Source organism: Embiotoca jacksoni, unplaced genomic scaffold (assembly GCF_022577435.1).
Source record: "Embiotoca jacksoni isolate LCO1_2020_lvr unplaced genomic scaffold, fEmbJac1.0.p SCAF_41, whole genome shotgun sequence".
Classification (NCBI taxonomy): domain Eukaryota; kingdom Metazoa; phylum Chordata; class Actinopteri; family Embiotocidae; genus Embiotoca; species Embiotoca jacksoni.
This window is the reverse complement of record NW_027185394.1, coordinates 1,680,306-1,702,721: the sequence shown is the minus strand read 5'-3', so window position 1 is coordinate 1,702,721 and position 22,416 is coordinate 1,680,306. Positions and strand designations below refer to the sequence as shown.

Genomic DNA, 22,416 nt, shown 5'->3' with positions numbered 1-22,416 from the left:
ATGAGTCTTCCAGACAAACAATATTTAGTTATGGAGTTCCACAAGGCTCAGTGTTAGGCCCAATACTTTTTACTTTGTACATGCTTCCATTAGGAGATGTCACCAGGAAGCACTGCATCAACTTCCATTGTGATGCAGATGACACTCAGCTATATCTTTCTACAAAACCAGATGAAATTAAAACTGCAAGCAGTGATGTACGGGCCCTCGCACTCCGGCACACCGCGTTTTATTTTTTTCAATTCAGAATACATGTGTAAAGTCCTATCTAAACTAATTTTCTCTTAACTTAAAGAAAAATATTATAATTAAGAATTAAAACTGCAACCTATAACTCCACCGTCCACAAATATTCATTCAAATGGGACCAAAATTACCATAGACATTCTTTGGATAGTAGATATACGTGTTTTCAAGTTGGTCTGGTGTGATATTAAATATATTCCTATAATGTGTTGTGAATGCAAAACTTTTTCAATTTCCTCAAATGTTTCAACTTCACTAAAAGTTGAATCACCATCAACAGATGGAATCTGAACCATCAATATCAACCTTGGTAAAGCAGAATATTTTACCTGTTGACTTAACCAGACTGTCGACTGAGTCTCTGGAAGCTCTGAGTGAACTTCGTGGTACACTTTCTCTGGCTACGACTCATTCTCCGGCGCTGAAGATAGTCCTTCGGTCTACGATGCTGACTCCCAGCTGGAAAAGACCCCATGAAGACACGGGTTCGAGCCCCGCAGAGGTAACACAACACACATGGTTCACGGTTTACCCGTCGAGGTAACACATGAGGTTCACGGTTGACCCGCCAGGGTAACACACTAGATTGACGGAGGGTGAGACCTCCCAAGGCGAGTCCCTGTAAGGGTAAGACACAGCCACAAACCAAAGGTAAAAAAACAAAGTCCAAAAGAGACTTTTTTTTTCATTGTGTACTGGTTGAGTTGCTTCACAGTGAGAAGTAACTTGACAGTCAAATCTATTCAAAAATAGTCGCAAAACTTTAATAGGGGAATCTTATCAGATTCACACATCACAACATGAAAATGTTCCAAAACCGCATAATTCATGTGGGAGAAAAATGATTCTTGACTTTTTATTTAATGAGAGAATTTCAGTCGGAGTCTTTGGAACTAGAGCCGTTTGGAGGCCAGCCTCTAGTGGCTTTTGGTAGAACTGCAGCTAGGAACACTGAGGTACTTACGCACTGACTTAATTTTTAGACTTGGAAGGTAAGTCCACTTTCACATACGGTCTATGCTTTTAACTTTACAGACTGAGGATAAGTGGTGATCTTTCATCATTCTTCTTTTTCTCCAAAACAATTACTTCTGTTTTATTTAATTGAAGAAACTTCTGGCACATCCAACCATTTATTTTTTCAAATCAGCTACTCAGAGCTTTTATGGGATTATACTCCCCTGGTGATATTTTTACATAAATTTGTGTATCATCTACATAATTATGGGAATATATTGTTCTTTTTCTACAATATAAGTTAGTGAGAGCAAATAAATGCTGAACAGCAGAAGCCCCAGAAAGGAGTCTTGGGGAACTCCTCATGTCATTTTTCTCTGCTCGAATTCTAATTAAAAATAGACACAATGACATCCCTGTTCTCTCAGTGAGATTCAAATCAGTTTAATACTGTGCCAGGAGGTCACATCCAGTTTACTAATCAGTCCAGTTAAATATGATGTCAACTGCGTCCAATGCAGCGCTGATATTCCAGTAATACTCAGACTGAAACTCTGGCACTGTCTGTGTCCAACTGGATGTCATGAAAGACCTAAACAAGATAAGTCTCAGTGCTGTGAAGTGGATGGAAAAAAAGTAAAATAAAAACAAAACAATATGCCGGTATGGTCAGTTTTATCACTCTTTAACTTCTTCCTTTGGTCACTCACTACTCTGGTCATGTTTTGCAGTTGATACGTTGGACTCTAAGTCAGATATTTATTTTGAAAAATGCTTTTAATTCTTCGTAAAAACTGTTTCGCAAAATCAGGTACAGTTTGAAACTACTTTCCAAACCTCTGATGGTGTGACTGACTTAAAATTCTGATGCATCAACACATCAAAGCCGCGAATGGGTTCGTGAAAAATGTAGAAACAAAACGTTCATGTCCTCCAGATAGATCAAAAGAAGTGTATTCATGTAAATGGATTATCATAGGGTGCTTGAGATGAATGTTATAATAAATTCTGATGTGTGTGTGTGTGTGTGTGTGTGTGTGTGTGTGTGTGTGTGTGTGTGTGTGTGTACTCAGTGAACTGTATCAGTTCAGTTTCTGTTCAGTCTGACTGAGGGAGGTTTTTGTACGACGCTTTTTCACTGTGTGAACAACCACTGACTGTTGATGACATGAAAACTCTGACAGTAGTAAACTGCTGCATCTTCAGCCTGGACTCCTCTGATGGTCAGAGTGAAGTCAGAGTTTGATCCACTGCCTGTAAAACGATCTGAAATCCCTGATTGTCTGGTGCTAGTATAATAAATGAGAAGTTTAGGAACTCCTCCATCTTTCTGTTGGTACCAGGCTAAACGATGGTAGTTGTTGGAAAAACGAACGTCCTGACTGGTTGTACATGTGATGGTGGCGGAGCCTCCCAGAGCAGAGCTCACTGCTCCAGACTGAGTCACTGTGACCTGGCCTCTGGACTCTGAGGATACAGAGACAACAACATAAAGCAGCGTCACGGTTTTGTGGGCTTCATTTCAGAGGGACGGATGTTCATAGAGGAGAGGAGTTGGATTCTCTGGACTTTACCTGTGAAGCAGCAGCAGAGGAGAGTCCAGATGAGGACGCAGGTCAAAGTCATGTTTCTGATGAGGAGGATTTCTGTGGCTTCTGTTGTCATGAAGGACAGCTGTCAGTCATCCAGTGTTCAAACTCTCAGGACTATAAAGTGTCCCAGAGCACTGGAGCATGGTGCTGCTGATGCAAAGTGGCTCTCTATGGAAATGATCCGACCGACTCCAACAGGGACTTTTATCAGTCTTGTGATGTTTATAAATGGATCAATCAGTTTATCAGAGGATTGATTGGAAAAAAATGTCAACACATTTTGTCAGATTTTATATTCAGTTTTCCTCTTCAGGGTAAATCTTATTTCAGAAAGCTTCCTGTTTCATTTAAATAGTTTCAGTGAGTTGATCAATGAATCAGTCAGTTTAAAGGAAGGTAGATTGTTAATGTATTTACTCATTTTAATGTTGTTAAAACTTGTTGTATGTTGTTCTTACAGTTTCTCGCATCTTAATAATGAATCTGTTTTGAGGGAAATTAACAAGACAATAATTAAAAATGTATATTTTCTAAATTCCCTCTTCAAACATAGATAAAACAAGGTGTTAGTTTTTGTCACATTTTTCATTGGTTCAAGTAAAAAATCTCAGATTTCTTTAATACACACAAAAGTTTATTTCTATTAAATTTTGATCAGAAGTTTGTTAAATTCCTGTCAGTGATCGATTCACCTTTTCTGAGATCATCCGTCCACCTGACAGGTGTAGAACATCAAGGTGCTGATTAAACAGCAGGATTGTTGGACAGGTGTGACTCATAGAGGACACAGTAACAGGCCTCTGTTAATGTGACCTGTTGTTGTGGGTTGTGTTTGTGTGATATTTGAAATATTAAATACTTTCAACATCCGTGAAGGCTTCACGTCAAACAGACTGACATCATGTTAAAATCAATCAATAATCTGGTTGCACTGAAATTTATTCTGAATATTTTCTCCATTTTTCTCGTATCTTTTTGTTCTTGTAAAAATATTTGACATACAGATGATGCAATTTAAATAAATTCTCCAGATTTACATAATCCATCTTTTTCTGTTTAATTAAAATCTGTTTCAACCCTTTTGAGAACATTCAACACATTTATTTTGAAGGTTTTATGATTTAAAAAGGAAGTTGAGTGTTGAATAAAAGTCCTTCCTGTTCTATCAATAATGACGCCTGAGTTTGAAGTCATTCCTGCCGACATGAAGACAACAAACACAAATCCTCACTTTGACTTTAAGTAAGAAATATTTCTGTTCAAACAACTTCAGTTTTCCTCGTGTGGAATTTTTTATTCTATGAATTGGAAATTTTAATTTCTTCATTTAAAGTTGATCTCTGAAATAAATGTGTTGAAGGTTCAACTTCTTATCTATAGTTCTGAAACAAAATATGTTTGAGGTGATTATATTTATCAAGTTATATGTAGTGTGTGTGTGTGTGTGTGTGTGTGTGTGTGTGTGCGTGTGTGCGTGTGTGTGTGTGTGTGTGTGTGCGTGTGTGCGTGTGTGCGTGTGTGTGTGTGTGTGTGTGTGTGTGTGTACTCATTGAACTGTATCAGTTCAGTTTCTGTTCAGTCTGACTGAGGGAGGTTTTTGTACGACGCTTTTTCACTGTGTGAACAACCACTGACTGTTGATATGATGAGCACTCTGACAGTAGGATTGTTGGACAGGTGTGACTCATAGAGGACACAGTAACAGGCCTCTGTTAATGTGACCTGTTGTTGTGGGTTGTGTTTGTGTGATATTTGAAATACTAAATACTTTAAACATCCATGAAGGCTTCACGTCAAACAGACTGACATCATTTTAAAATCAATCAATAATCTGGTTGCATTGAAATTTATTCTGAATATTTTCTCCATTTTTCTCGTATCTTTTTGTTCTTGTAAAAATATTTGACATACAGATACTGCAATTTAAATAAATTCTCTAGATTTAAATAATCCATCTTTTTCTGTTTAATTAAAATCTGTTTCAACCCTTTTGAGAACATTCAACACATTTATTTTGAAGGTTTTATGATTTAAAAAGGAAGTTGAGTGTTGAATAAAAGTCCTTCCTGTTCTATCAATAATGACGCCTGAGTTTGAAGTCATTCCTGCTGACATGAAGACAACAAACACAAATCCTCACTTTGACTTTAAATAAGAAATATTTCTGTTCAAACAACTTCAGTTTTCCTCTTGTGTGGAATTTTTTATTCTATGAATTGGACAATTTAGTTTCTTCATTTAAAGTTGATCTCTGAAATAAATGTGTTGAAGGTTCAACTTCTTATCTATAGTTCTGAAACAAAATATGTTTGAGGTGATTATATTTATCAAGTTATATGTAGTGTGTGTGTGTGTGTGTGTGTGTGTGTGTGTGTGTGTGTGTGTGTGTGTACTCAGTGAACTGTATCAGTTCAGTTTCTGTTCAGTCTGACTGAGGGAGGTTTTTGTACGACGCTTTTTCACTGTGTGAACAACCACTGACTGTTGATGACATGAAAACTCTGACAGTAGTAAACTGCTGCATCTTCAGCCTGGACTCCTCTGATGGTCAGAGTGAAGTCAGAGTTTGATCCACTGCCTGTAAAACGATCTGAAATCCCTGAATATCTGGTGCTAGCATAATGAATGAGAAGTTTAGGAACTCCTCCATCTTTCTGTTGGTACCAGGCTAAAAGATTAGAACTATATACGTTCTGACTGGTTGTACAAGTGATGGTGCCGGAGCCTCCCAGAGCAGAGCTCACTGCTCCAGACTGAGTCACTGTGACCTGGCCTCTGGACTCTGAGGATACAGAGACAACAACATAAAGCAGCGTCACGGTTTTGTGGGCTTCATTTCAGAGGGACGGATGTTCATAGAGGACAGGAGTTGGATTCTCTGGACTTTACCTGTGAAGCAGCAGCAGAGGAGAGTCCAGATGAGGACGCAGGTCAAAGTCATGTTTCTGATGAGGAGGATTTCTGTGGCTTCTGTTGTCATGAAGGACAGCTGTCAGTCATCCAGTGTTCAAACTCTCAGGACTATAAAGTGTCCCAGAGCACTGGAGCATGGTGCTGCTGATGCAAAGTGGCTCTCTATGGAAATGATCCGACCGACTCCAACAGTGACTTGTTGTTAGTTTTCTTTTTACGTGAAGAAAAACCTTTCGGCTTCAAGGTCACCATAAAATCATTTTGATCATCTGTTAAAGTTGACCACATTGAACACATGAATTTGTGGACAGCCACTGCTGATGTGTTTTATTATCTCAGCAAACAATCCTCATGACTGTGTTGAAAGCAGAAAAACACCTGAAGCTGCAGACGCAGATTCACATGAGAGAAAACAGACTTCTTGCTGTCTTCATGTTCCTTTCAGACTGTTAGCAGCTCATATTTACAGAGCAGAGTGCAGTGAGCTGGTTTGAGGTCGGTACATCAGAGACCTTCTCTGCATTTCTGAGCATCTTTCCGGTCCCTGCTGTTCACCACCTGACCACCAGATGTCGTCAGACTTTCCCTCCAGTCTCCAACACCTCCAATCACCTGTTCCTCTTTCTCCAATGAACAATCACTGCTCCAACCGATCACTTCCTCCTGTTCCCTTCCAGCTTATCGAACCGTCCTGACTTTAGTCATTCAGCTTTGTAACTTTAGTAAGTTACAGTCCATAAAGTTTATATTGGAAAATATATATTTAAATGTATTATGTAGCTTTGAACTGGGTCATCTGTATTAATCACAGTAATTTGATTTTCATCAAAGACCATTCTTTAACAATAAACTAGTTCATTCATGGTTTCAGCAGATTTTATCAACAGCGTAATTTAAATAATTATCAGATATAACTATTAACATTCAAAAAACTGTTGAAATATGTAAAAAAAAAATCACAGGGCACCACCCCGGTAACAGGGAACAAAAAGAAGCTAACATCAGCCTCCTATTCAGAAAAATCTAGGTTGAAGCCTCACTCGGGGCACCATTAAATATGATGTAAAAGCTGAGGTAGATTCTGTGTTTAGCATAATATCAATAATTACAAGGGACAATTGTTCATCATCAAAGTTTAATATTAACTGATCTCCCTGAGAACAGTCACGTCCTCAACATTTCTACAGATCTTTCTGGTCCCTGCTGTTCACCCTCTGACCACCAGATGGCCTCAGTCCTTCCCTCCAGTCTCCAACACCCTCCTGCTCACCTGCTCCTCATCCTCCAATCAACCCCCTCAGTTCCTTAAACCGATCACTTCCACCTGCTCCCTCCAGCTCGTCAAGCTGTGCTGACTTTAAAGTTCTTCATCCAGCCTGCTGCTTCACCTCCATCTGAACCTTTTCCTTGTAAACCTCCTTCACTTACCGTCCTCCTGACTGTGATCATTTGTGTCCTGCATCCTGAGCTCAGGACTAGAATCATGAATTTAATTTATTTTCATCATTTTTGATGAGTTCAACATTTTTAATTGACCTAAAAAAATGGATTTAAAATGATTGAAAATGTAAAATCAGCATTAAATGTGATGTTCGTACGTACTTTTGAAGAACATTTCAGACATATGTTGGTCCACCGATGTGAATGGGCGGCTGTTCATCCGCTTACTGTACAGAAGTACGGAAGTCTGGACTTGTGGACAGTTTTGTTCAGTCTTTCAATTTTGGTAATATGATATTTTAATGGTTGAATTTATTAAAATATCTTTACATGTCTGGATCATTGTAATGTGCAGATTTCAGAAAGTCAGTCAGTGACGGGTCATGAGGGGATGCTGAAGGCCGAGTAGTTCAGATAATTGAAAGTTTTGGACATGTGAGCAGATACAGAAAACATGGAAGTCATCATCAGTTAGAGTTCAAAAAGTTAATGTTGGAAAATTAAAAATGAAGTTTTGAACTGAACTATTTGTTTTAGTTAAAGCAATTTGATTTATTTCAAGATCATTCTTTGGCACTGAACTTTTTTGATATTTTTCAGTCAAAGAAAAAGGACATGGACTTGTTAAATACATGTTATGAAGTGTGTGAGTGTGAGTGTGTGTGTGTGTGTGTGTGTGTGTGTACTCAGTGAACTGTATCAGTTCAGTTTCTGTTCAGTCTGACTGAGGGAGGTTTTTGTACGACGCTTTTTCACTGTGTGAACACATTCTGACTGTTGATGTAATGAAAACTCTGACAGTAGTAAACTGCTGCATCTTCAGCCTGGACTCCTCTGATGGTCAGAGTGAAGTCAGAGTTTGATCCACTGCCTGTAAATCGATCTGAAATCCCTGAATATCTGGTGCTAGTATAATAAATGAGAAGTTTAGGAACTCCTCCATCTTTGTGTTGGTACCAGGCTAAACAGTGGTTGTTGCTGGAAACATAAACGTTCTGACTGGTTGTACATGTGATGGTGGCGGAGCCTCCCAGAGCAGAGCTCACTGCTCCAGACTGAGTCACTGTGACCTGGCCTCTGGACTCTGAGGATACAGAGACAACAACATAAAGCAGCGTCACGGTTTTGTGGGCTTCATTTCAGAGGGACGGATGTTCATAGAGGAGAGGAGTTGGATTCTCTGGACTTTACCTGTGAAGCAGCAGCAGAGGAGAGTCCAGATGAGGACGCAGGTCAAAGTCATGTTTCTGATGAGGAGGATTTCTGTGGCTTCTGTTGTCATGAAGGACAGCTGTCAGTCATCCAGTGTTCAAACTCTCAGGACTATAAAGTGTCCCAGAGCACTGGAGCATGGTGCTGCTGATGCAAAGTGGCTCTCTATGGAAATGATCCGACCGACTCCAACAGGGACTTTTATCAGTCTTGTGATGTTTATAAATTTATCAATCAGTTGTTCCTCGATGGAAAATTACCAAGAATTTATGAACTCGTCATCTACAGTTCATAATATTATTAAAAGATTCAATGTATCCAGACAAAAATCTGAAAACAATTGTCAACGCTGAAAACTAATATTGGATGGTGGTGATCTTTGGGCCCTCAGGCAGCACTGCATTTAAACCAGACACAATTCTGCAGTGGAAATCACTGCACGGGCTCAGGAACACTTCTGAAAACCATTGTTTCTGAACACAGTTCATCTCTGCATCATCAAATTCAGGTTAAAACTCTCCAAAGATGAAACAAGATAAAAACATGATCCAGACTCGCAGCCGCCTTCTCTGAGGTAAATTGGAAAACTGTCCTGTGGTCAGACAAATCAAAATTAGTAATTATTTTTGGAAATCATGGGCACTGTGTCCTCCAGGCTAGAAAGGAGAGGGACCACCCAAATGGTTAACAGCAGAAAATTCAAAAGTTACAACTGTGATGATGCAGGGACGCACTAGTCTAGGAAGGCACCATGAATGCTGAAGGATAAATACTAGATTTGGAGCAACATATGCTGACATCCAAACAACGTCATGTTTTCAGGAGAATTCTTGCTTATTTCAACAAGACAATGGTAAACCAAATTCTGCACATATTACAACTACATGGCTCTCTAGTAGAAGACTCCGGGTGATAAACCGGCCTTCCTGCAGCCCAGACCTGTAACCCACTGAAAAACAATTGGTGCATAGTGAAAGAAAAATATGACAAAGGAGATCCCAAAGTGTTGATCAGCTCAAATTCGAAATCAGATCAAAGTGGATAACATTTCACTTTCAAAACTCCAGCAACTGATCTCCTCAGTTCCCAAATGTTTACAGTGTTGTTAAAAGAAGAGCTGATGCAACACAGTCGACAATATGACCCTGTCAAATTCAAAATGAGAACATATTTCTCACTTTGAATGTTGATATGTTGTATTTGGTCCATTTTCAATTAAAAGTGTGTTTATGGAATTTGCAAATCATCCTGTTCTTTATTTATTTACATTTCCCAAAGCGTCCCAACGTTTTTTGAATTGCGGTTAAAAACAAAATGATAAATTCTCATATTTTGTTACACTGTTATTTTCGTTTTTCCTATCAGCTGACAAATTTATAATAGTAGTAAGTTGTTTTGGTGAGTTTGTTTGTTTCAGAGTCAGAGAGCCGTGTCTCTCTACAGTCAGAGGTTTTTGTACGGCGGTTCAATGAGTTTGTATCACTGTGGAACACGTTCGGTGGAGGAACCAGACTGGATATTGGAAGTAAGTACAACTTAACGCTGTTTTGTTTTAGGAACGAGTGTGTAACTGAATTAATTTTTCTTGTTTAATTGCTCCGAACGTCAGATGAAAAATCTTTCAATTTAATTCATTTTTTTGCATGTATGGTTTTCTGACAACGTCTGATTTTGAAATGGAAGTTTAAAAACTAATTTGAAACAATACAGAAAATTAAAACTGATCAGATGATGACTATTTATTTCTGGTTTTCATGTTAAAGCTGCATGTGGAGGCTTGTAGGTTTAGTTCAGTGTTTCAGAGTCAGAGAGCCGTGTCTCTCTACAGTCAGAGGTTTTTGTACGGCGGTTCAATGAGTTTGTATCACTGTGGTGGACTTTTGGTGGAGGAACCAGACTGGATGTTGGAAGTAAGTTTATTCTCTTTTCAACACTAAAAAGGAAATAGTAAACTAATTTTAGTATTGTTTGTTTAGTGTTAGATGGAAAATGAAACTTTTTGGTTGCAGCAATGTTTGAATTTATATTTGTATTTGTCTTCTTATATCATGGAGCCGATAACTCAGTTAAACTTTTGACATTTTCACTGTCAGACTGAAGTTTAAAGAACTTGATGTGTAGAAAAGATAAAACTTTATTCCTCTTCTGATTAGTTTGTGATTTTCCAGCACAATAACTGTTGTTAGGTTGAATACAAATTCTATCAGTAAAACTGGACAGATTGAAGATAAAGATGCGTGTTTGTAAGTTAGCAAAATCATCTATATTATTATCGTGTCAAATATGGTTTCAAATTTAGTTTGAAATTACTTAAACAGATAAATAACGATCAAAATCCACATGTAGAACATTTTATGTTGGTGAGTTTCTTTCCTGTTGTTGTTTCCTCTAAATCCTTTAAAGTAACGTGTCGTTCAGACTTTTAATGATGATGGTCAGAAAAACTTTGATTGTAAATTGTTCCACATCTTCTTCTTTTATTTTCAGAGTAGTTTGACATATTTCAGTGTAAACTGTATGATGATTCTCTCTGTGCTGATTTGCATGAGATGCTTCTTAAAGGGAAGTGAAACAATGTGTGAGTGAGTGACTGGTGGAGCAGAAAAAACATCTGACTGAAACTCCTTCAAGGACAAAATGAACTGTCTCCGAGAGAAGGTGTCCATGTGCGTTTCCTGTCCTCTAACCTGAGAGTTGTCTCCTAGGTGATGCCAGTCCCACCCTGACGGTGCTGCCCCCCTCCGTGGAGGAGCTGCAGAAGAATGAGAAGGCCACCCTCATGTGCCTGGCCAACAAGGGCTTCCCCTCAGACTGGAGTCTGGCCTGGAAGGTGGACGGCAGCAGCAGCAGCAGCAGCATCAGCATCAGCTGGGAGGAGAGCAGGAGCCTCGCTGTGCTGGAGAAGGACGGCCGCTACAGCTGGAGCAGCACCCTGAGGCTCCCTGCAGACCAGTGGGGGAAGGTGGGCTCTGTGACCTGTGAGGCCACCCGGGGCTCCCAGACTCCCATCTCAGAGACACTGAGGAGAGACCAGTGCTCCCAGTCCTGACCTGCCTCACTGAGACTCTCATACTGGTTTCACTCTGATACTGCTCTCAATCTGGAACTCTGTCTTTCCTTCTTTGATGTGACTAAACAAAGATTCAAATAGTTTCATTTTCCTCTTCATCATGACAGTTGTTCATGTTTTCAGTGAAATAAAGATCTTTGTCTTCAAATCAAAAATGTTTCCAAGTAAAGATTTCTTTCATCAGATGTTTTATTCCACTTAAACTCTCCAAATAATAAAGTAATGGTCAAGCATATTTTTTAGTGATTATATTAAAAATCTAAGAGCTCATTTAACTCTGTAATAACACCAAGAATTATGTGGGCAGAATTGAAAAGTTCACAATGATTGTTAAATGAATCTGAAATCTCACAAAAGATGTAAAACATGAGAAAAGTAAAATAGCCTCTCATCACAGCACATACAGTGGTGCTAGAAAGTTTGAAGGAATTTTCTATATTTCTGCATGAACATGAAATCCTCAGATTTGAACACAAGTCCTATAAAAGAGAACCTACTGGGTGCAATTCGGTTTTATATGTTTATAAATGCAACCTCTTGGATCTCTGTTTAAAACAACCAAGATTGCGTCACACTTCTATGCTGACGATACTCAGGTATACCTGCCTCTGAAACCTGACACCGCCTCTATGAATTCTTAAACAACCTGATTGGCTGTGTGAAAGTGTGAAAGAAGGACAGAGTGGGACTCTAAAATGTGAAACTTCCTGTAAACTGCCGGGAGTGTTTGGTTTAGAAATGCAAAAAGAAGACTGGCCACAACACCGAGCCAGCGCAGAGGATGCTGGGAATTATGTGTGTGCTTTTGAAGGCCCGGGGTCGGTGCAGAGTGATCCTCTGTTTGTGGATGTTCAGTGTGAGCAGAACAATCTTTACTGTAACGAGGACCAGCGCTCTGTTAAAGTAGGTTTTCATTTCCTGGTTGAGTTTGGATCTGGATTAATCAGAGAGGAGGAAAAAGAAAGGAAACGTGCTGATTGGTTGATAGAAGAATATCATCAGCATACAGTGATTTTACAGAACCATGTCAGTGTGTGTGTGTGTGTGTGTGTGTGTGTGTGTGTACTCAGTGAACTGTATCAGTTCAGTTTCAGTTCAGTCTGACAGAGGGAGGTTTTTGTACGACGCTTTTTCACTGTGTGAACACATACTGACTGTTGATGACATGAAAACTCTGACAGTAGTAAACTGCTGCATCTTCAGCCTGGACTCCTCTGATGGTCAGAGTGAAGTCAGAGTTTGATCCACTGCCTGTAAAACGATCTGAAATCCCTGATTGTCTGGTGCTAGCATAATAAATGAGAAGTTTAGGAACTCCTCCATCTTTCTGTTGGTACCAGGATAAATAGCTAGAACCATGAACGTTCTGACTGGTTGTACATGTGATGGTTGCGGAGCCTCCCAGAGCAGAGCTCACTGCTCCAGACTGAGTCACTGTGACCTGGCCTCTGGACTCTGAGGATACAGAGACAACAACATAAAGCAGCGTCACGGTTTTGTGGGCTTCATTTCAGAGGGACGGATGTTCATAGAGGAGAGGAGTTGGATTCTCTGGACTTTACCTGTGAAGCAGCAGCAGAGGAGAGTCCAGATGAGGACGCAGGTCAAAGTCATGTTTCTGATGAGGAGGATTTCTGTGGCTTCTGTTGTCATGAAGGACAGCTGTCAGTCATCCAGTGTTCAAACTCTCAGGACTATAAAGTGTCCCAGAGCACTGGAGCATGGTGCTGCTGATGCAAAGTGGCTCTCTATGGAAATGATCCGACCGACTCCAACAAGGACTTTTATCAGTCTTGTGATGTTTATAAATTTATCAATCAGTTAATCAGAGGATTGATTGGAAAAAAATGTCAACACATTTTGTCAGATTTTATATTCAGTTTTCCTCTTCAGGGTAAATCTTATTTCAGAAAGCTTCCTGTTTCATTTAAATAGTTTCAGTGAGTTGATCAATGAATCAGTCAGTTTAAAGGAAGGTAGATTGTTCATGTATTTACTCATTTTAATGTTGGTAAAACTTGTTGTATGTTGTTCTTACAGTTTCTCGCGTCTTAATAATGAATCTGTTTTGAGGGAAATTAACAAGACCATAATTAAAAATGTATATTTTCTAAATTCCCTCTTCAAACATAGATAAAACAAGGTGTTAGTTTTGGTCACATTTTTCAGTAGTTCAAGTAAAAAATCTCAGATTTCTTTAATACACACAAAAGTTTATTTCTATTAAATTTTGATCAGAAGTTTGTTAAATTCCTGTCAGTGATCGATTCACCTTTTCTGAGATCATCCGTCCACCTGACAGGTGTAGAACATCAAGGTGCTGATTAAACAGCAGGATTGTTGGACAGGTTTGACTCATAGAGGTCACAGTAACAGGCCTCTGTTAATGTGACCTGTTGTTGTGGGTTGTGTTTGTGTGATATTTGAAATATTAAATACTTTCAACATCCGTGAAGGCTTCACGTCAAACAGACTAACATCATGTTAAAATCAATCAATAATCTGGTTGCACTGAAATTTATTCTGAATATTTTCTCCATTTTTCTCGTGTCTTTTTGTTCTTGTAAAAATATTTGACATACAGATGCTGCAATTTAAATGAATTCTCCAGATTTACATAATCCATCTTTTTCTGTTTAATTAAAATCTGTTTCAACCCTTTTGAGAACATTCAACACATTTATTTTGAAGGTTTTATGATTTAAAAAGGAAGTTGAGTGTTGAATAAAAGTCCTTCCTGTTATATCAATAATGACGCCTGAGTTTGAAGTCATTCCTGCCGATATGAAGACAACAAACACAAATCCTCACTTTGACTTTAAATAAGAAATATTTCTGTTCAAACAACTTCAGTTTTCCTCGTGTGGAATTTTTTATTCTATGAATTGGAAATTTGAATTTCTTCATTTAAAGTTGATCTCTGAAATAAATGTGTTGAAGGTTCAACTTCTAATCTATAGTTCTGAAACAAAATATGTTTGAAGTGATTATATGTATCAAGTTATATGTAGTGTGTGTGTGTGTGTGTGTGTGTGTGTGTACTCAGTGAACTGTATCAGTTCAGTTTCTGTTCAGTCTGACTGAGGGAGGTTTTTGTACGACGCTTTTTCACTGTGTGAACACATACTGACTGTTGATGTAATGAGCACTCTGACAGTAGTAAACTGCTGCATCTTCAGTCTGGACTCCTCTGATGGTCAGAGTGAAGTCAGAGTTTGATCCACTGCCTGTAAAACGATCTGAAATCCCTGATTGTCTGGTGCTAGTATAATAAATGAGAAGTTTAGGAACTCCTCCATCTTTCTGTTGGTACCAGGCTAAATAATTCCCACCATGAACCTTCTGACTGGTTGTACATGTGATGGTGGCAGAGCCTCCCAGAGCAGAGCTCACTGCTCCAGACTGAGTCACTGTGACCTGGCCTCTGGACTCTGAGGATACAGAGACAACAACATAAAGCAGCGTCACGGTTTTGTGGGCTTCATTTCAGAGGGACGGATGTTCATAGAGGAGAGGAGTTGGATTCTCTGGACTTTACCTGTGAAGCAGCAGCAGAGGAGAGTCCAGATGAGGACGCAGGTCAAAGTCATGTTTCTGATGAGGAGGATTTCTGTGGCTTCTGTTGTCATGAAGGACAGCTGTCAGTCATCCAGTGTTCAAACTCTCAGGACTATAAAGTGTCCCAGAGCACTGGAGCATGGTGCTGCTGATGCAAAGTGGCTCTCTATGGAAATGATCCGACCGACTCCAACATGGACTTGTTGTTAATTTTCTTTTTATGTGAAGAAAAACCTTTCGGCTTCAAGGTCACCATAAAATCATTTTGATCATCTGTTAAAGTTGACCACATTGAACACATGAATTTGTGGACAGCCACTGCTGATGTGTTTTATTATCTCAGCAAACAATCCTCATGACTGTGTTGAAAGCAGAAAAACACCTGAAGCTTCAGACGCAGATTCACATGAGAGAAAACAGACTTCTTGCTGTCTTCATGTTCCTTTCAGACTGTTAGCAGCTCATATTTACAGAGCAGAGTGCAGTGAGCTGGTTTGAGGTCGGTACATCAGAGACCTTCTCTGCATTTCTAAGCATCTTTCCGGTCCCTGCTGTTCACCACCTGACCACCAGATGTTGTCAGACTTTCCCTCCAGTCTCCAACACCTCCAATCACCTGTTCCTCTTTCTCCAATGAACATTCACTGCTCCAACCGATCACTTCCTCCTGTTCCCTTCCAGCTTATCGAACCGTCCTGACTTTAGTCATTCAGCTTTGTAACTTTAGTAAGTTACAGTCCATAAAGTTTATATTGGAAAATATATATTTTTAAATGTATTATGGAGCTTTGAACTGGGTCATCTGTATTAATCACAGTAATTTGATTTTCATCAAAGACCATTCTTTAACAAGAAACTAGTTCATTCATGGTTTCAGCAGATTTTGTCAACAGCGTAATTTAAATAATTATCAGATATAACTATTAACATTCAAAAAACGTTGAAATATGTAAAAAAAAATCACAGGGCACCACCCCGGTAACAGGGAACAAAAAGAAGCTAACATCAGCCTCCTATTCAGAAAAATCTAGGTTGAAGCCTCACTCGGGGCACCATTAAATATGATGTAAAAGCTGAGGTAGATTCTGTGTTTAGCATAATATCAATAATTACAAGGGACAATTGTTCATCATCAAAGTTTAATATTAACTGATCTCCCTGAGAACAGTCACGTCCTCAACATTTCTACAGATCTTTCCGGTCCCTGCTGTTCACCCTCTGACCACCAGATGGCCTCAGTCCTTACCTCCAGTCTCCAACACCCTCCTGCTCACCTGCTCCTCATCCTCCAATCAACCCCCTCAGTTCCTTAAACCGATCACTTCCACCTGCTCCCTCCAGCTCGTCAAGCTGTGCTGACTTTAAAGTTCTTCATCCAGCCTGCTGCTTCACCTCCATCTGAACCTTTTCCTTGTAAACCTCCTTCACTGCACCGTCCTCCCTGACTGTGATCATTTGTGTCCTGCATCCTGAGCTCCGGACTAGAATTATGAATTTAATTTATTTTCATCAGTTTTGATGAGATCAACATTTTTAATTGACCTGAAAAAATGGATTTAAAATGATTGAAATATGTAAAATCAGCATTAAATGTGATGTTTGTATGTACTTTTGAAGAACATTTCAGACATATGTTGGTCCACCGATGTGAATGGGCGGCTGTTCATCCGCTTACTGTACAGAAGTACGGAAGTCTGGACTTGTGGACAGTTTTGTTCAGTCTTTCAATTTTGGTACTATGATATTTTAATGGTTGAATTTATTAGAATATCTTTACATGTCTGGATCATTGTAATGTGCAGATTTCAGAAAGTCAGTGACGGGTCATGAGGGGATGCTGAAGGCCGAGGAGTTCAGATAATTGAAAGTTTTGGACATGTGAGCAGATACAGAAAACATGGAAGTCATCATCAGTTAGAGTTCAAAAAGTTAATGTTGGAAAATTAAAAATGAAGTTTTGAACTGAACTATTTGTTTTAGTTAAAGCAATTTGATTTATTTCAAGATCATTCTTTGGCACTGAACTTTTTTGATGTTTTTCAGTCAAAGAAAAAGGACATGGACATGTTAGATACCTGTTACGAAGTGTGTGTGTGTGTGTGTGTGTGTGTGTGTGTGTGTGTGTGTGTGTGTGTACTCAGTGAACTGTATCAGTTCAGTTTCTGTTCAGTCTGACTGAGGGAGGTTTTTGTACGACGCTTTTTCACTGTGTGAACACATTCTGACTGTTGATCTGATGAAAACTCTGACAGTAGTAAACTGCTGCATCTTCAGCCTGGACTCCTCTGATGGTCAGAGTGAAGTCAGAGTTTGATCCACTGCCTGTAAAACGATCTGAAATCCCTGAATATCTTCTGATAGCATCATAAATGAGAAGTTTAGGAACTCCTCCATCTTTCTGTTGGTACCAGGCTAAATAATGGTAGTTGTTGTAAACATAAACGTCCTGACTGGTTGTACATGTGATGGTGGCGGAGCCTCCCAGAGCAGAGCTCACTGCTCCAGACTGAGTCACTGTGACCTGGCCTCTGGACTCTGAGGATACAGAGACAACAACATAAAGCAGCGTCACGGTTTTGTGGGCTTCATTTCAGAGGGACGGATGTTCATAGAGGAGAGGAGTTGGATTCTCTGGACTTTACCTGTGAAGCAGCAGCAGAGGAGAGTCCAGATGAGGACGCAGGTCAAAGTCATGTTTCTGATGAGGAGGATTTCTGTGGCTTCTGTTGTCATGAAGGACAGCTGTCAGTCATCCAGTGTTCAAACTCTCAGGACTATAAAGTGTCCCAGAGCACTGGAGCATGGTGCTGCTGATGCAAAGTGGCTCTCTATGGAAATGATCCGACCGACTCCAACAGGGACTTTTATCAGTCTTGTGATGTTAATCAATTTATCAATCAGTTGTTCCTCGATGAAAATTACCAAGAATGTATGATCTCATCATCTACGGTTCATAATATTATTAAAAGATTCAATTAATCCAGACAAAAATCTGAACACAAGGGACAATGCTGAAAACTAATATTGGATGTTGGTGATCTTCGGGCCCTCAGGCAGTACTGCATTTAAACCAGACACAATTCTGTACTGGAAATCACTGCATGGGCTCAGGAACACTTCTGAAAACCAGTTCATCTCTGCATCATCAAATTCAGGTTAAAACTCTCCAAAGATGAAACAAGATAAAAACATGATCCAGAATCGCCCCCGCCTTCTCTGAGGTGAAGTGGAAAACTGTCCTTTGGTCAGACAAATCAAAATTAGTAATTATTTTTGGAAATCATGGGCACTGTGTCCTCCAGGCTGGAAAGGAGAGGGACCACCCAGCTGGTTATCAGGACACAATTCAAAAGCCACAACTGTGATGGTGCAGGGACGCACTAGTCTGGGAAGGCACCATGAATGCTGAAGGATAAATACTAGATTTGGAGCAACATATGCTGACATCCAAACAACGTCATGTTTTCAGGAGAATTCTTGCTTATTTCAACAAGACAATGGTAAACCAAATTCTGCACATATTACAACTACATGGCTCTCTAGTAGAAGACTCCGGGTGATAAACCGGCCTTCCTGCAGCCCAGACCTGTAACCCACTGAAAAACAATTGGTGCATAGTGAAAGAAAAATATGACAAAGGAGATCCCAAAGTGTTGATCAGCTCAAATTCTATATCAGATCAAAGTGGATAACATTTCACTTTCAAAACTCCAGCAACTGATCTCCTCAGTTCCCAAATGTTCACAGTGCTGTTAAAAGAAGAGCTGATGCGACACAGTCGACAATATGACCCTGTCAAATTCAAAATGAGAACATATTTCTAACTTTGAATGTTGATATGTTGCCTTTGGTCCATTTTCAATTAAAAGTGTGTTTATGGAATTTGCAAATCATCCTGTTCTTTCTTTATTTACATTTCCCAAAGCGACCCAACGTTTTTTGAATTGGGGTTAAAAACAAAATGATAAATTCTCATATTTTGTTACACTGTGTTGTTTTCAGTTTTCCTATCAGCTGACAAATGTCTAAAAGTAGTAAGTTGTTTTGGTGAGTTTGTTTGTTTCAGAGTCAGAGAGCCGTGTCTCTCTACAGTCAGAGGTTTTTGTACGGCGGTTCAATGAGTTTGTATCACTGTGGAACACGTTCGGTGGAGGAACCAGACTGACAGTTAACTGTAAGTAAATATTTCTCCTTAAATAACCCAAATTTTATGTTAATTTTGTTTCTGTTTTATTGATGAAAACTGAACTCAACTGAACTGAAAATAGTTTGTTTGATATTTGACATTTTATGTCCTTTCAATGATGGCTGAAGGGTTCACAGTGCCGTCAAAGAGAATCAAATTATTTAATCAACCCGTAATGTTGTTGTACTGAAATTGAAATGTAAATTTTCATCATTTTTATCGTCTCATTCTGCTTTGAAAATCAATATTCAGTATCTGTATGAAAAATATTTTCACTAGTTCTCTAAGTTTTAATATTCTAACTGTTTCTGTTCAAATCAAATCTGTTTCAACCATTTTAAGAACATTCAAAGCATTTATTTTAATAGTTTTATGATTTAAAAAAGAAGCATTTCAGTAGTTGATAATATTTATTCCAGTTTTTCAATAATGATTCCTGAGTTTGAAGTCAGAGAACAATTACAGATCCTCACTTTGGCTTTAAATAAGAAATATTTCAGTTTAAACAACTTCACATTCTTCATTCTGTGTGGATTTTTTTAATTTTTTATTCTATGAATCTGAATCTTTCGTTTTTTAATTCATAATTAATCCTTCGAATAAAAGTGTGCAAGTTTATACTTTTTATAGTCATCACTGAAACCTGCCTGTTGCCACGGTTCACCGGTGATGCCTTTCCGTTGCCATGGTGACAGAGTTGGCCGAGGGAAGTGAAACATGTTTCAGTTTCATCAGCTCTGAGAAAAAGCAGCAGAAGTTCAAAAATACTCTTCAGCTGCAGTTCACAGGAGGAAGTTTAGTTTTCCTCCAACAAACTGTATTGACCTCTCTCTCTCTGCAGTGGATCCAGCCCGTCCCACCCTGACGGTGCTGCCCCCCTCCGTGGAGGAGCTGCAGAAGAATGAGAAGGCCACCCTCATGTGCCTGGCCAACAAGGGCTTCCCCTCAGACTGGAGTCTGGCCTGGAAGGTGGACGGCAGCAGCAGCAGCAGCAGCATCAGCTGGGAGGAGAGCAGGAGCCTCGCTGTGCTGGAGAAGGACGGCCGCTACAGCTGGAGCAGCACCCTGAGGCTCCCTGCAGACCAGTGGGGGAAGGTGGGCTCTGTGACCTGTGAGGCCACCCGGGGCTCCCAGACTCCCATCTCAGAGACACTGAGGAGAGACCAGTGCTCCCAGTCCTGACCTGCCTCACTGAGACTCTCATACTGGTTTCACTCTGATACTGCTCTCAATCTGGAACTCTGTCTTTCCTTCTTTGATGTGACTAAATAAAGATTCAAATAGTTTCATTTTCCTCTTCATCATGAAACTCATGTTTTCAGTGAAATAAAGATCTTTGTCTTCAAATCAAAAATGTTTCCAAGTAAAGATTTCTTTCATCAGATGTTTTATTCCACTTAAACTCTCCAAATATTTAAATAATGGTAGAGCACATTTTTTATTGATCATTTAAAAAATCTAAGAGCTCATTTAACTCTGTAATAACACCAAGAATTATGTGGGCAGAATTGAAAAGTTCACAATGATTGTTAAATGAATCTAAAATCTCACAAAAGATGTAAAACATGAGAAAAGTAAAATAGCCTCTCATCACAGCACATACAGTGGTGCTAGAAAGTTTGAAGGAATTTTCTATATTTCTGCATGAACATGAAATCCTCAGATTTGAACACAAGTCCTATAAAAGAGAACCTATTGGGTCCAATTCAGTTTATATGTTTATAAATGCAACCTCTTGGATCTCTGTTTAAAACAACCAAGATTGCGTCACACTTCTATGCTGACGATACTCAGGTATGCCTGCCTCTGAAACCTGACACCGCCTCTATGAATTCTTAAACAACCTGATTGGCTGTGTGAAAGTGTGAAAGAAGGACAGAGTGGGACTCTAAGATGTGAAACTTCCTGTAAACTGCCGGGAATGTTTGGTTTAGAAATGCAAAAAGAAGACTGGCCACAACACCGAGCCAGCGCAGAGGATGCTGGGAATTATGTGTGTGCTTTTGAAGGCCCGGGGTCGGTGCAGAGTGATCCTCTGTTTGTGGATGTTCAGTGTGAGCAGAACAATCTTTACTGTAACGAGGACCAGCGCTCTGTTAAAGTAGGTTTTCATTTCCTGGTTGAGTTTGGATCTGGATTAATCAGAGAGGAGGAAAAAGAAAGGAAACGTGCTGATTGGTTGATAGTAGAATATCATCAGCATACAGTGATTTTACAGAACCATGTCAGTGTGTGTGTGTGTGTGTGTGTGTGTGTGTGTGTGTGTGTGTGTGTACTCAGTGAACTGTATCAGTTCAGTTTCTGTTCAGTCTGACTGAGGGAGGTTTTTGTACGACGCTTTTTCACTGTGTTAACACATGCTGACTGTTGATGTAATGATAACTCTGACAGTCGTAAACTGCTGCATCTTCAGCCTGGACTCCTCTGATGGTCAGAGTGAAGTCAGAGTTTGATCCACTGCCTGTAAAACGATCTGAAATCCCTGAATATCTGGTGCTAGTATAATAAATGAGAAGTTTCGGAACTCCTCCATCTTTCTGTTGGTACCAGGCTAAATAGTGGTAGTTGCTCCAAACATGAACGTCCTGACTGGTTGTACATGTGATGGTGGCGGAGCCTCCCAGAGCAGAGCTCACTGCTCCAGACTGAGTCACTGTGACCTGGCCTCTGGACTCTGAGGATACAGAGACAACAACATCAAGCAGCGTCACGGTTTTGTGGGCTTCATTTCAGAGGGACGGATGTTCATAGAGGACAGGAGTTGGATTCTCTGGACTTTACCTGTGAAGCAGCAGCAGAGGAGAGTCCAGATGAGGACGCAGGTCAAAGTCATGTTTCTGATGAGGAGGATTTCTGTGGCTTCTGTTGTCATGAAGGACAGCTGTCAGTCATCCAGTGTTCAAACTCTCAGGACTATAAAGTGTCCCAGAGCACTGGAGCATGGTGCTGCTGATGCAAAGTGGCTCTCTATGGAAATGATCCGACCGACTCCAACATGGACTTGTTGTTAGTTTTCTTTTTACTTGAAGAAAAACCTTTCGGCTTCAATGTCACCATAAAATCATTTTGATCATCTGTTAAAGTTGACCACATTGAACACATGAATTTGTGGACAGCCACTGCTGATGTGTTTTATTATCTCAGCAAACAATCCTCATGACTGTGTTGAAAGCAGAAAAACACCTGAAGCTGCAGACGCAGATTCACATGAGAGAAAACAGACTTCTTGCTGTCTTCATGTT

General features: G+C 39.7%; 1 protein-coding gene across 1 annotated transcript; it reads left to right on the top strand.

The window, feature by feature from the left end:
• Window positions 1–691: 691 nt before the first annotated feature.
• LOC138209832 (immunoglobulin kappa light chain-like) lies at window positions 692–20,489 on the top strand. The gene is made up of 5 exons (XM_069168631.1): window positions 692–786; window positions 6,934–7,056; window positions 16,218–16,340; window positions 19,041–19,162; window positions 20,016–20,489. Exons 1-5 carry the CDS (start codon window positions 692–694, stop codon window positions 20,354–20,356), a joined length of 804 nt encoding a protein of 267 aa, XP_069024732.1. The 3' UTR covers window positions 20,357–20,489.
• The last annotated feature ends 1,927 nt before the right edge of the window (window positions 20,490–22,416 follow it).

Coding starts and splice junctions, on each gene's coding strand:
- LOC138209832 (XM_069168631.1), top strand. CDS start 692: ATGCTGACTCCCAGCTGGAAAAGACCCCATGAAGACACGGGTTCGAGC. Junction 16,341..19,040: donor TCCCTCCAGCTCGTCAAGCT/GTGCTGACTTTA, acceptor TGTTTTGGTGAG/TTTGTTTGTTTCAGAGTCAG. Junction 19,163..20,015: donor AACCAGACTGACAGTTAACT/GTAAGTAAATAT, acceptor CTCTCTCTGCAG/TGGATCCAGCCCGTCCCACC.